The sequence below is a fragment of the Cibotium barometz genome, chromosome 2 (genome assembly GCF_041138505.1).
Source record: "Cibotium barometz isolate CiBa-2024 chromosome 2, ASM4113850v1, whole genome shotgun sequence".
In the NCBI taxonomy this organism is placed as follows: Eukaryota; Viridiplantae; Streptophyta; class Polypodiopsida; order Cyatheales; family Cibotiaceae; genus Cibotium; species Cibotium barometz.
The window spans coordinates 45,266,733-45,281,915 of NC_141047.1; the positions used below are offsets into that span (position 1 = coordinate 45,266,733).

Sequence of the window (15,183 nt, forward strand, 5' to 3'; positions counted from 1 at the left end):
GCAGGTACAGAAGTGGACAGCAGGCTGTTTATGCAAGTACAACGCCTGGCACGTATCCCGAGGCGGTACAGACGGGTACTGTGCTGATTTTCAGATCTGTATTTTTCAAGGACAGCATAGGAGTGAGCATCAGGAGGAGGATACAGGCAAGTGCAAGCACACGTGTGAAGCAGGATTGTGGATTCAAGTGCCTGCAGGCACAGATTGGTGTTGTTGCTTCCTCCAGTGTTGTTTCACGAGCTGAACTTTGGTAAGCCTTGACTCTGTTCATCTATCTCTCTTTATATTGCTTGATGTCTGCTACAGGTATGTGTTATCTGGCTCCTTGTGAGAGGAGGAGTATGGCAGATTGACAAGGGATTAAGACAGAGATTGAACAGCATATGTATGTTTGAGCTGAGAAGATGTATCAGGCTCTTGAGTTATGCCAGATGTATGCCCATGGCTGGCCTGCTTTGTGAACTTGGCTGATCAGAGGGAGGCACAGTGTGTTGCTTGAGGACACAGATCTGTGTGCATAGATCCTCTGTGCTGAGAAGGATTTGTGGGCAGTCAGATTGGACTTACAGGTGTAAACTCTTGGCTGGTCTTTGTGTTGTACTCAGCCATACATATTATTTTAATTGAATAAAGAAATACCGCAAGGGGCGCCAAGCTTTGGGGCCAACAGGTGTCGCTGTGTTTTCAGATTTGGGCACTCTAGCTCCAATCTGTGTTTTGTTTCTCATCTAGACTACAAGTGGACGGGTGATTGCTCCTACCGCACTCTGGTTTTCTATCAGAGGCCGGTTTCAAGGTTCCGTCCCCGGGACCAATCATCAACTTTCTGAAGGGGGTGAGCTCGTGGTTGCTTTGGAGAAAACCATCGCTGAAAATTCAGCAATCATGTCTGATACAGAGGAAGAGTACTTCTATCAAGAAGAAGAAGAGCAAGAGTCTTCTCCTGAAAGAGATGTATCTGAAGATATTTTTGCAGGAGAACAGGCTGCAGATGTTGAGCCTTATGAGGATGTAACACAGCCAGAAGATGTGCATGGTAAAGAGGATGATGATGCTCGGTTCAAAGATCGCTTGGCTAGTGTTATGGATACTTTTATGCAGCTCACACAAAGCGAGAGATTTGCTGAATTTATGAGATCTCGCACAGAGCCCCGCACAGAGCCCCAGAAAAAGAAGAAGAAGGTTCGTTCAAAGAATCTTTCTCAGGGTCATAGTGGTACCACTCCACAGGATCCATCTCCTGCACAGTTTCCGAATATGCAGCATGCTTTCGGTGCTAACCCACAGAGTTCCTTCTATGGACAGCCACCTATTCCTCAGCAGAACATGCATCCAGGGTACTTTGGTGGTGGCTCGGTGTTTCAATCCATGACTGGGGGTTATCCTCAGGGAGGCATGGGTATGTATGGGCCTTTTGGAGCCAATCTTCAGCCTGGCATGCAGGGGAATATGTATGGTGGTATGCAGTCCGGTATGCAAGGAAATGTGTTTGGAAGCATGCAACCTGGGATGCAAGGCAATATGTTTGGTGGCATGCAGCCAGGTATGCATAGTGGAATGTATGGAAACATGGCTGGGATGTATGGTATGCCTGGTGTTGGAATGGGAAATGTTGACCCAATGATGGGTATGAATGTTGGGGGCAGCAATCTCACGAAACCACTTCCATATGATAATCTAACGCCTATGGGAAAGGCGAAGGATTACAAGGAAGGGGGAGCTGCAGTGAAGTTTGACACTTTCAGTGGAGCCAAGGATAAATTGAAGGCACTTACCTTTTTACAGCAGTTTGATGCTGCTTTTTCTGGTGGGAATTACACAGAGTCCTCGAAGGTGAGGAAAGCTGCCACTTTTCTCAAGGGCAATGCTTTGCAGTGGTGGTCTACTCTTCTTTTGCAGGGCATAGCACCCACCACATGGGTCCAATTCAAACAGGTCTTCTCTTCTGTATGGCTCACATCTACATTTGAGGTGGATGTTATGACAGCATGGCACAAGCTGGATGCTTCAAAGTGTGATAGTTTGGAGGATTATAACAAGAAGTTTTGGGAAGCTCTACTCCCAGTGACTTCTTATCGTGCCGTGCCATTATCTGAGCAGGTTGAGAAGTATTGTTGTGGGCTGCCCAAGGAGGTACGAGATTACTGTATAAAGACAAGAGTAACGAACATGTCACAGATGATTGAAAATGCTATGACAGCTAATGCGTTACTCACAGGTGGTTCATCTGGGTTTAAAGGCAGTAAGAAATTGCGCAAGAAAGCTGAAAAATTTGGGCATGCTTCTCGTGATACTAAAGGGTCTTCAGAGACAAAGTATAAGAAGTTGCCAATGCCCAAAAGGACTTCTGAGGAAAGACAGGCTTTGAGAGATGCTCAAAAGTGTTTTTACTGTACTGAAGAGGGGCATATGTCATTCAATTGTCCCAAGAGAACGTCCAAGAAGGACCCTGACAATAAAGGAGAGCCCAAGCCAAAGAAACCAAAACCTTCTGCAGGCTTAGTTCCTGATCTTGTGGGGGAGCAGCTAAGTGGTGAAGCTACAGAGTTGTGCAGGGCATGGGGCAAAGTGAGAGATCAGAATGCTTTGATCTTCTTTGACACAGGTGCTAGAGCCAACTTCATTTCACCAGACTTGGCTGGCCGATTGGGGATTCGCGCAGAGGAGATGGGGCCGTTACATGAGGCAAATATGGCTTGTCCAGGGTATGCAGAACCCGTTACTCCTATCATTGGGAAGCTTCGGCTTCATTTGCAGGGTTATGTGGACAGCGAAGAGTTCTTCATCATGCCTTTGGATGGCTGTGATGTTTTGTTGGGGATGCCATGGTGCCACAGGGTACATGCGGTGGTGGATACTTACAATAGAAAAATTACTCTGACTCATAGAGGAAAAGAGCATGTATTGGATGTAAAACTCAAAGGGGAATCTGTTCCTATTGTATCCGCTTCGGCGATTTCATCAGTAATGAAAAAGCATCTTTCCGCGCACTTGATTTATGTAAAGGATGCACAGGATGATGAATCTAAGTCTAATTTGTCAATGTTAGATAAGGACAGGGCTGATTTCTTAAGTGGGTTTCAAGACTGTTTTTCCGAGTCATTGCCAGGAGAATTACCTCCTGAGAGGCCAGAAGATCATGCCATAGATCTGATTCCTGGTAGTACTCCACCGAATAGACCGCCGTATCGTGTTAGTGCAGCCCAACAGGAAGAGATTATGAGTCAGGTGCAGGAGCTATTGAATAAGGGGTTGATTCAGCCTAGCTCATCACCCTTTTGCTCACCTGTGCTCTTAGTGCAGAAGAAGGATGGTTCTTGGCGCATGTGTATAGATTACAGGGCGCTGAATAAGAATACCATCAAGAATCGATTCCCCATACCGAGGATCGATGATATCTTGGACCGCTACAGGGCTCCACAGTTTTTAGTCGTATTGACTTGAAAAGCGGGTATCATTAGATACGCATTAGACCCGAGGATGTGCATAAGACAGCATTCCGAACCACATTTGGGTTGTATGAGTTCTTGGTTATGCCCTTTGGTTTAACGAATGCGCCTGCCACATTTAACAGAATGATGGACAGGATCTTCAGACCTCATAGAGAGTTTGTGGGCACATTCTTTGATGATATGATTGTGCATTCACGAACTGAGGAAGAGCATAGAAGGCATTTGGCCATTGTGTTTGCAGAACTCAGAAACCATAGATTGGTGGTTAATGGCAAGAAGAGTGAGTTCTTTTTGCAGGATATACATTTCTTGGGGCATATTGTGTCTGGTCATGGAGTCCGTATGGATCCAGCAAAGGTGGAAGCAATACTTAATTGGCCAGCTTTGAGGACCGTGCATGATGTACGCAGCTTTTTAGGATTGTGTTCCTATTACAGGCGTTACATACGGCACTTTGCTGAAATTGCTTCGCCTCTTCATGCTTTGACGAAGAAAGCAACTCCGTTTAGATGGGCTGATCGGGAAATTACAGCATTCAAAAAGCTCAAAGAAAAGCTTACTTCGGACCCAGTATTGGTGTTACCGGACCTCCGAAAGGCTTTTGTTGTCCAGTGTGATGCATGTGGAAGTAGCATTGGTGCAGTTCTCATGCAAGAGGGACATGTGATAGCCTATGAGAGTAGAGTTTTGCAAGATGCTGAGAAGCATTTACAGGTGTATGAGAAAGAGATGTTGGCTGTAATTCACGCTCTTTCTACATGGAAACACTACTTGCTTGGGGCTGATTTCACTGTGCAGACAGATCATCAGACCTTGCGATATTTCCTCACGCAGACTAAGCTTTCAGAGAAGCATATGCGTTGGGCAAACTTTTTGTCAATGTTTCACTTTCAGATTGTGCATGTGGAAGGCAAAAAGAATGTAGTGGCAGATGCTTTGTCACGCAAGCCACAGGTCTCTGCAGTTTCACTTGCTTATCATCATGAGCTTGATGAAATGAAAGAGCAGTATGCCCATGATGAGGATTTTGAAAGGTTGTATGATCAGATGTCTGAGGGTCAGCGGCATGAGCATTACACTCTCAGAGATGGGTTTTTATTGATGCATGGCAGACTGTGTGTTACCAGGCTATTGCGACTCAAGGTTATGATTGAAAGTCATGCTTCACCGTATGCAGGTCATAGAGGTATTGACGCCACGGTCAAAGCAGTGGAGACTTTCTTTTATTGGCCAACCTTGAGAAGAGATGTTGATGCCTTTGTGAGGCAATGCATCGTATGTCAGAAGGTAAAGTTTGACCGTCAGAAGACACCAGGGTTATTACAGCCTTTACCTATTCCGGATAGACCTTGGGAGAGCATTGCCATGGATTTTGTATTTGATCTTCCACGGACACAAACAGGAAATGATGGCATCTGGACTATCATATGCAGGTTCAGTAAGCAGGCTCATTTCATTCCCGTGAGGAAGACAATTAAAGTGGATCATATGGTGAAGTTGTTCATGGCGAACATCTTCAAGTATCATGGCTTGCCTACGTCTATCATTAGTGACCGTGATCCACGGATGACGAGTTTGTTTTGGAGAGGGTTGTTTGACAACATGGGTACAACTCTCAAGTTTTCATCATCATTTCATCCATAGACAGATGGTCAGTCAGAAGAGGCTAACTCTACAGTGTTGGATCTTCTCAAGTGTTATGTGTCAGAGCACAAGCAACAATGGGAAAAGTATCTTCCTTTAGTGGAGTTTGCATATAACAACACTGTACATAGCTCGACAGGCAAGGCGCCTTTTGAGATTGTAGGAGGAGGGAAGAAGGTTCCACCCATTTTGCATACAAAGGATAAGATCTTTGAGGCTGATGAGTATGTGGAGAGCTTGGATGAAGCTTATCGGAGAGTTAAGTTGGCCCTCCAGAAAACTTAGCAGAAGCAAAAGAAAGCCGCAGACCGTCACAGACGTGATTTACAGTTTGCATTGGGTGATTGGGTTATTTTGCGCTTTGAAAAGGCTAGACTCAAGAAGATGAAGGGTAAAGAGCGCTTATTCCCTAAGTTGAGTATGCGTTATTATGGGCCTTTTCAGGTTTTGGAAAAGATTGGTGAGGTAACCTATCGTTTGAAGTTACCAGATCACTGGAGGATTCACAATGCTTTTCACGTGAGTCTTCTTAGACCTTTCCGTGGGGATGTGCCTGAGGATGTATCAGATGAGGCTCAGCCGGAAGTTGAGGAACTTGATGAGGTTCTGATTCCAGAGCAGATACTGGCACATAAAGAAAGGAAGGTACGAGGTAAAGTTTCCCGTCGCTATCTTGTGAAGTTCAAGAACTATTCACCGATGGATGCGAAGTGGATGGAGGAAGGTGACTTAACAGATTCACCTCAGGTTTTGCAGCTTTATCTCGATGCCTTTGAGTTAGAGCCGACTCTTATTGTGGCTTATTCAGGTTCAGCAGAGCATGGGTCTGGAGCATTACCTGATGCTCAAGAGGGGGGTAGCACCTCCACTCCCTTGATACAGACAGGCTCAGATGACATCTAGAGGTCGCTTGGTGCAGATTTTATCTCATCCGAAGGTACTGAGGCTGACAGTACATCTGTTTATGGGACTTCTATGATATATGTGTACTAGTCACATGGAAATTTTTGTGGATATGTATGGTTCACAGTGGTATACAACTTGGACTATTACTATGCCATTGCTTTGCAGTGAGTATTGATACATGTGTATGGCTCAGAGAGATTGGGACGCTGATCTTGCCATATTGTATATTTCACTTTGGATATTTTGATGCATCACCAGAATGCAATCGAGGACGCTTGCCATCTTTCAAGAGGGGGGTATGTCATGGCCCTGTGAAAATGGAGCAGGACAAGTGTGGGCATGGTGGTTGCAGAGTCAGAATATTTTATGATTCACATGGGGGGTGCCCGGACAGTGTTTAAGATGTGTGGACATCCCTAGGTGTGAAGGGGGAACATTAAAACATTAAGTTTGAATGTTTATTGAAGTTTGCCCCTAGGCCTTAGTGGCCCTAGGAACTTATTAAGTTGGGGCCCTAGGGATTAAATTGGGAAGGGGTTTTCTCTCTCTTCTATCTCTCTCTTCCCTTTTTGGGGAATCGTGTAGCAAAAGGAGAACTCCCCTCATGCGCATGATGAACTAGCGTGGAAAAGCTCAAGGAGGAGGAGGCGACTGCTGAAGACCAGTTTGGCTGCTGTTTTTCTGAGTGGAACCAGCCGTACAGCACTGTACGGCCAGAACTGGGCACTCTCTCTCTCTCTTTCTTCTCTGTTGCTGGCGGCGCTCAGGACTGCTGCTGGTTGGCTGCGCAGAAGCCCTGTACAGGCTGTGCAGTGTGTTTCTCAGCAAGTACACCTTGTACGGCTGCCGTACAGTGTACGGGCAGCAAGGTACAGAAGGTACAGTTGCTGCAGAGGTGTTAGCAGGTGCTGGACAGGCCTGTTTTCTCAAATTCAGGCAGGTACAGAAGTGGACAGCAGGCTGTTTATGCAAGTACAACGCCTGGCACGTATCCCGAGGCGGTACAGACGGGTACTGTGCTGATTTTCAGATCTGTATTTTTCAAGGACAGCATAGGAGTGAGCATCAGGAGGAGGATACAGGCAAGTGCAAGCACACGTGTGAAGCAGGATTGTGGATTCAAGTGCCTGCAGGCACAGATTGGTGCTGTTGCTTCCTCCAGTGTTGTTTCACGAGCTGAACTTTGGTAAGCCTTGACTCTGTTCATCTATCTCTCTTTATATTGCTTGATGTCTGCTACAGGTATGTGTTATCTGGCTCCTTGTGAGAGGAGGAGTATGGCAGATTGACAAGGGATTAAGACAGAGATTGAACAGCATATGTATGTTTGAGCTGAGAAGATGTATCAGGCTCTTGAGTTATGCCAGATGTATGCCCATGGCTGGCCTGCTTTGTGAACTTGGCTGATCAGAGGGAGGCACAGTGTGTTGCTTGAGGACACAGATCTGTGTGCATAGATCCTCTGTGCTGAGAAGGATTTGTGGGCAGTCAGATTGGACTTACAGGTGTAAACTCTTGGCTGGTCTTTGTGTTGTACTCAGCCATACATATTATTTTAATTGAATAAAGAAATACCGCAAGGGGCGCCAAGCTTTGGGGCCAACAGGTGTCGCTGTGTTTTCAGATTTGGGCACTCTAGCTCCAATCTGTGTTTTGTTTCTCATCTAGACTACAAGTGGACGGGTGATTGCTCCTACCGCACTCTGGTTTTCTATCAGAGGCCGGTTTCAGAACTATTGCCCTTCTGTTGTGCCGTACGCATGGATGAGAACTTTCATCTGCCCCTTAGCCTCGTCCTCTGTTTATCTTGGAGGCACTGGATTCAAAGCGGGCAAAAGCTGACTCGGCATTAGAGATCGAGGGTGGAGGTGTAGCTACTGTGGTGGCCACATTAGAGGACGGTGACTTGGGGGCTTTCTTAGCTTGCCACTTGGTACATCCCTTCTTACCATGTCCCACATGATGGCAAAAGAAACATAGGTTCTCTACTTGGTACCGCTTTTGCTCTTTTGGGTGGAGCTAACCTCTAGAAATGGCTCCTTGGCCTTCTTTTCAGGTGTCTTCTTAGGTTTTGTCTTTGTGTTTTTCGTACCGCTTGAGTTGCTCTAAGATTCCTCCTTACTACCCTTATTGTCTTTGTTGTTTTGTGCTCCCTTACCTTGCTGGGATGATGGTTGCTGTTGATGTTGGTGTTTGGGGCTTGTCTAGGCTTTCTTGGGCTTTGCCTCCATTCAACATTACCTCTTGATTTCATGCCAGAGTCAAAGCCCAATCCCATGAGGAATTGCTTCATCTTTTCTTCCTCTAATTTTCCCGACTGTTGTGCCATGGTAATGTCAGACACAAAGGTGTCTCGTACATAATCGGATGTCCCTATGTCCGGATGGATCTACATGAAGACTCGATCAATACTGTCACTAAGTGATGGCCTCTGTATTGGTGGTCAAAAATGGAGAGAAGGATGACAAAGATGCTTCCCATTAAGGAAGTTCCAAGCACCCCTTCTACAACATTTAAAAAGAGCACGGCTCTCATCTTATATTGTAACCCTATCCTATCCTTGTGTAAAGTTTAAGTCAACTCAACATGGTGGCTGAATGTATAAAGGTAACAAGAGTGGACCTTATTTGTATGTAGACTCTAGCATATGTTAGATGATAGGAACTTATCACTTAAGAGGGAGTGTTGAAAAACTAGTGATGAAGGGTGCAGCCATATACATTAAGAGAGAGCATGTAACCTTAGGAAATTAGGTGAAGTGTCAAATCAAATGTCACAAACGGGTAGTTGGAATAAATGGGTCATAAGGCTTGATACTAGGAAGTGCATCAACAGTCATAATTAAGAAAAAGCGAGCAAACACCTCACTTTTCTCCTTCATGAAATAAACCCATACTTTCTTAGTGTGATCATCAATGAATGTAACATAATTAAAGCCTCGGTCAAGAAAAAAAAAGGTATGCAAATAAAATGCATGAGATCATATGATGGAGGAGAGTTTTTTTTTCAATGAGTTCAGTGATTTCTTAAGAAAGCAAAGAATCAAGAGACAGTTTACATACACGTATACTCCGTAAAAAGGAAAAATAGACACATTACAGAAGTGACATATACCTTGATATCTTAAAAGAATATGCGAGACTATTTTTGGACGGAAGTCAATAGTAGCTGTTGTTTACATTATGAACACGACCCCCACTGCAATTGTTCATGAAATGATGCCTTTCTAAACGATTTACAGGCATAAAACCAAATGTATCTCGCTTGAAAGCATTTGGATTTATTGCATATGTGTATTTTCCCAATGAAGTGAGAACAAAGTTGGATCCAAAGACAAAGAAATGCATCTTTATTGATTATTTTTGGAGTAGAAAGATTATAGATATTATAATTCTCCACTCGTGAGATGCAAATAAGAAGAGACGTTGTCTTTGATGAGATGAGTATCTAGTACACAACACCAGTGAAGGTAACAAAAGATGTAGATGTAAGAAGTAATGATGCTATCCCACATGCAGAGCAACAACCACAGGTGCTCAGTAGACTTGTAGAGTCCTCTAGCAGTGGATCCAATGTAAGTTCATGGTCCATCAAGTTGAGGACAAATAAAGGTACACATGTATCACGAAAAGGGAAGGAAAAGGTAGGTAGACCTTTTGTGCCTGATCTGTCAGAAAGTCACTCATATGTGGATGGTGACTCTAGTGGCTTTAAGTAGAGCCTTGATGAGGAGCTTGGCATTCCATCAATGGTTACTCTTGGTCTAAGAAGACCCAGGGCTCTTTTGAGGAACATGGCAGTGATCTAGGTGTACACAGGTCTACAAGGATTAGATACCATGTTGACAGATTGAGATATGATGGATATACAACCCATCATTATGCTTACATGGTTAAAGCAATATAGGAGTTGCGGCCTACTTGTTTTGGGCGGGCACTTGCAAATAAAAAATAGGAAGATGCCATGGGTGAAGAGATGGTAGCATTGGATACAAATACAACGTGGGAGTTAGTGCCATGGCCTAAAGAAAAAAAGGCAATTAGATGTAATTTGGGTGTACAAGGTCAAGCATAATTTGGATGGTAAGTACAAGATGTAGTGGAAAACATAAATTCATTATAGACATTGGTCCTTTTTACAAGAGATATCCCATTATAAAGCATATGCTATGCCACCACATATGTTAAGTATGATGCCACCACATGTGCTAAGTATGATGCCACCACATATGCCTTTTAAGAGGTTGTTTCCACACAAGAGACTTTCCATACTAGCGGTTGTTCACACACATTGGAAGCGCTTTATTTAAGGCTTACATTCAGTGCTAGTTTACGCAACTACCTAGCACTTGTTTATTTCCACATTAGTCACTAATAATATTTAACACTCGCCATGGGATGTGCATTGTGGTGTCGCCAGGTAAACTTTGTCTTGAGTATTTGCAATCTTTGCCAATGGAAAATATGCAACAAGTTGATGAATAAACTCAGTGATTGCAAAATGATCACACTTACATCATACTTACTGAAGTTTGGTTGGGCACGGATAACGGTGGTGGAGGAATTGGGACTAGGTGCTAGTTTGGGAAGTGCCACTCTCAGATTGGCCTGTAATGTTGCTAGTGTTGGAGTTGCATGGCTTTCCAATCTAGCTTGTGTTGATGCTTCAGAGGTGGGAGTTCTGCCAGCACCAGGGTCTTCTTCATCCCTGCCTTTGGCTTCCTCGGCCTTCCATTCTTCAGCAAGTTCGTGACATCTTTGTTCCTCCGTTAGGAGAAGAATGCGTTTAAATTCTGTGGGACCATGCTCTTTAGGCTTTTTTGCCTCTTTTACTTGTTGAAGTTGTAGCTTAGGTCTTTTTTGCTCCATTAGCTAGTGTCTTCTTTGAAGCTTTCTTCTGTGGTGTCTTCTTTGAAGCTTTCTTCTTCTGTGGTGTCTTCTTTGAAGCTTTCTGGCTTCACATGGTGAACGGCTGGGTGATTTTTCCCGACCTCAGTTTTACCATCCATGAGAGCTTTCACTTTCGATAGCCAAGTTGGGTCACAACCAGAAGCTCTAATACCAATGTAGGATATTGGGTCCCAACTACCTACTTAAGGGCCTCCTCCCACAAGCAAGAGTATCTTTGGAGAACTTGTTTACAATGCAGACTTTACCAAGAGACTTAGTTTGTGACGATTGACTGCAGGATGCCAAACGCAAGGACGAGGTAGACCAAACGTCAGCTTAATCATCAAGCGGTCTGTAGACAACTTAGGAGCCACTTTGGAAGCCAATATGCACACCCAGATCTGCTGAGGGAATGCGGGACTGATGGCTGAATGCTGAAGATGACTTCTGCTGCTGCCTTGGACTGAAGCACAACAAAGTGCTATGCTGAAAAGATGTATGCACAAGTCCTAGGACTCAAGCACACATGCTAGCTGCTATGTTTCACTGCTGAACTGTGAAATAATGAACTGATTTTGAGATGATTTATGCAAGGGATTGAGAGGCGCCTTATACAAGGTGTTCAAATAATTAATATTTTGCAGTTTGTTTTATGGCATTGTTGTAGGCTCAAATGCTCTTACGGTCACTTTTGGTGATTAGTGCTGTTTTTGGAATCTCGTTTGGAATATTGGGGTTTTGTTTCCCTTGGTTTTTTCCTCGAATCTTCACCCCCGATACGGCAGTCATCAGTCAGGTTCCCTCACACTCAACTTATCTTGCTTAGTTGGACTACAGGGCATTTTCTTTTTGTTACTATCACTCATTTAACGAGGACACATTCATACGTACACATGTTTTAGGTATGCCCACATGGAGTGTTTTACAGTATTGACCCTTGGTTTTTATCATCAGATGCGAGAAGTCACCTTGCCTTTTCTTTGGGGTCTATTGGTAACCCCCCCTGTACTCACTCTTGAAGGAACGCTGCTGGTAAATCCATCATTACCCGTGTCTGATTTCTCTCAAATTTGGTTTTGTGTGCAAGGGAAAGTATTTTGGTCTGATCAATTTTAGTCCCTAATGAAGCATCATGTACATAATTCATCATTGTCCAAATCTGAGGTAAAATATGTTCACTTTGTTTTCATTGGAAATCCATGTATGTATGACGTGTACAGGCGGGTCGGGACCTTGAGTTTCTGAGCTTGAGCATGGTTGCTTGCTTTGTTGCTGGTTCAAGTTTGCTGATGGTAAAGCCAAGTGGAACCTTGGATGTCCATTCACAGAAGTCTCTCTTATGTATCTCATTTATTAAGTGCATAATTGTTTTTAATGAAAATTTTGACATTTTCCTAGTGTATGCAATAATCATGTGCAGGTATCTAAAAGGTTGGGGTTTGGGCTTCAAGGTTTCTGGTGGACAATGGCTTGTTTCCAGTCGGTGCGTGTGTTTTATATTTGCTTCCGTCACTAACATCATATATAGTAGGCCAGGAGACAGACACACACACACACACACACACACACTCACACACACACACACATATATATATATATATATATATATATATTTATATATATATATATATAGGCCAAGACTTAGTAGAGGGAAGCAATTTTACTACCCTTTGAAGGCCTCGAGCCTTCATACTATGGTTTGATAATGCTTTTCAATAGAGTGCAAGATATGCCTCGTGTCTTAAGTAGTTCATTGTTTATTGCAAGTTTCTAAATTTCAAATTTGCCTGCAGCTTCGCTTTCTAATGGCCTTGGCTCGACTAATCTCTAGAAAGAGCATCTTAAGAGATTCAGATAATGCTGAACACATTTCTTTTCATTTGAGATCATCATAAATCTCTTACACCTGGTTTGATGTCAACCTTCACTATATTATCAAGTACTTTGTGGGAATATTCCTTGCTATTAAAATGGATTAAGCAATTAAATTTAAACTCCTACCTCCCATAAGCGAGTTTCAATTTTAAACTAGTTCCAATTTTATCGATTCCATGGTCATAAAGGCTTTAGCATTGTCTTCTCAAACCACAACTCTTTTTTATTGCACTTACCCAATGAGCACACAAATGAAATCTACCATTTTGGACATTGCAAGGCTAATTTGCTAATGGAACAAGAATCATCAACATTTGTGGGTTCGTTGCTATGTATGGGTTCTCCAAGATTATAGATGTCTTGGTTTGCCATTTCTCTCTCTTATCTCTCGTGTCATGTGGATGCCTTGTTTGGCGTTTTTCTTCTAGTGATAAGGGTTGTCTAACAATTGTGGTTCCAATTAGGTCACCCATGCTAACATGAAATAAGCAATAAGGGTTCTTTAACAATTGGGGTTCCATTCAAGTCACCCATGTTTAACATGAATAAGCCCAATGTGATTATTACTCACGTTGAGATTCCACTCAAATCACCCATGTTAACATGCATAAGCTCGATGTGAGTCAACATCAAATTAGTATGGTTGCAATAAGAATTACTCACTAAGTGTGTACATTACTCAATGTGCATACATTTCATTGTTCATGTGAACCTTTAATTAATGGTTGTGTTTGTAAGGTGACTTTAATGCCAAGGTATTCTATGACTTCTTAGAAAGTGCAAACTCATGGTGGGTGAAATCAATTAACCGACTCCATAATTAAGGTAATCAAACAATGCTTAATCGAAGATAAAGAAGGATTAATCTATGTACATACATACATATATATATATATATGTGTGTGTGTGTGTGTATATGTATACAAACATATATATACATATATATATGTATATGTATATGTGTATATATATATATATATATATGTACATATATATATACATATATATATAATATGTATATATATATATATAATACATACATACATACATACATACATACATATATATATACATATATATATATATATATATATATATATATATATATATATATATATATATATGTGTGTGTGTGTGTGTGTGTGTATGTATGTATGTATGTCATACATACATACATACATACATACACACACACATATATATATATATATATATATATATATATATATATGTGTGTGTGTGTGTGTGTGTGTGTATGTATGTATGTATGTATGTATGCCACGAGAGCTACCTGTGCATATAATAGTGTGCTACTTTTCACCAAAGACATCTAGCTACACTCAAAGCTTTTTATTGAATGGACAATTACCCTCCTACATGGCACTTTATAAACATATCACAAGGTTTTCTAGGTTAGGGATATTCTCCTCTTGGGAGACTTAAATGTGGAAATGGTTTAGTCATGCCTAGATCTTTGATTTTTGTGGGTTCGTTTTGGTATGTACAGGTTCTCCAGGATCATAGATGTCTTGGGTTGCAATATCTCACTCTTATCTCTTGTCGTCCAATTTTTAATATAGCACCATAAGTATCTTAGAATTGGCTTGTGTAGATGCTATCAAATTTTTTTGTAGTGTGCTCTCTCTCTCTCTCTCTCTCTCTCTCTCTCTCTCTCTCTCTCTCTCTCGTTTAGAGATGCGTAGTCACACCTTGGTTTCATGCAATAAAGGGCCACATAACACAACACCAAGATAGATCTTGGTGACAACTAGTCTCACAGCTTGACTTAGAAGAGTCCCCTTCTCCTCAAGCTCAAAGATGCAGAATCATGTCTTGCTTTCTTGCAAAAAGACACCTTGTGATGACTTCATGCCATCACAAGTAAACCACAAGAAAGCTAGAATGGAGTAGGCCCTTCAGGCATTACAGGCAAGAAAATGGGCTCCCTCTACACTTTCAAGATATGTAAGGGAGTGGACAAATAAAGAGGAGACCAATGAATGTTCAAAAATACAATGGCTTTTTTGTTTTGGGAGGGGGGTAGCCTTATGTGTTTAAGTCCCACCTCCACATTGTACTCATAGTGGTCCAAAGAGATGAGGAAGCTAGGTACATGTAGATGTGCTTATGTCTACCATGAGAGTTACGCGTGCATATAATAGTGTGCTACTATTCACCAAAGACATCTAGCTACACTCAAAGCTTTTTATTAAATGGACAATTAGCCTACATGGCACCTCATACACATATCACGAGGTTTTCTAGGCTATGGGATATTCTCCTCCTAGAAGACTTCAATGTGGAAATGGTTTGGTCATGCCTAGATCTTTGATTTTGATAGGCATTCCATCAATCTACATGAGCGAAGCCCCGAGGATATAGGGCTACAAATGAAATCAGGAGGTCACATTGTCTCA

General features: G+C 42.4%; 1 protein-coding gene across 1 annotated transcript in view; it reads left to right on the forward strand.

Moving 5' to 3' along the window:
• The window catches only part of LOC147641134 (protein DETOXIFICATION 46, chloroplastic-like), a 72,881-nt gene extending 59,959 nt beyond the window's left edge, over positions 1-12,922 (forward strand). Inside the window, exons 11-15 of the mRNA XM_086818512.1 lie at positions 11,559-11,687; positions 11,846-11,923; positions 12,112-12,183; positions 12,312-12,374; positions 12,685-12,922. Of these exons, the coding sequence (XP_086674638.1) occupies positions 11,559-11,687; positions 11,846-11,923; positions 12,112-12,183; positions 12,312-12,374; positions 12,685-12,786 (444 nt within the window). The 3' untranslated portion in view covers positions 12,787-12,922. The remainder of the gene's footprint in view (positions 1-11,558; positions 11,688-11,845; positions 11,924-12,111; positions 12,184-12,311; positions 12,375-12,684) is intronic.
• The last annotated feature ends 2,261 nt before the right edge of the window (positions 12,923-15,183 follow it).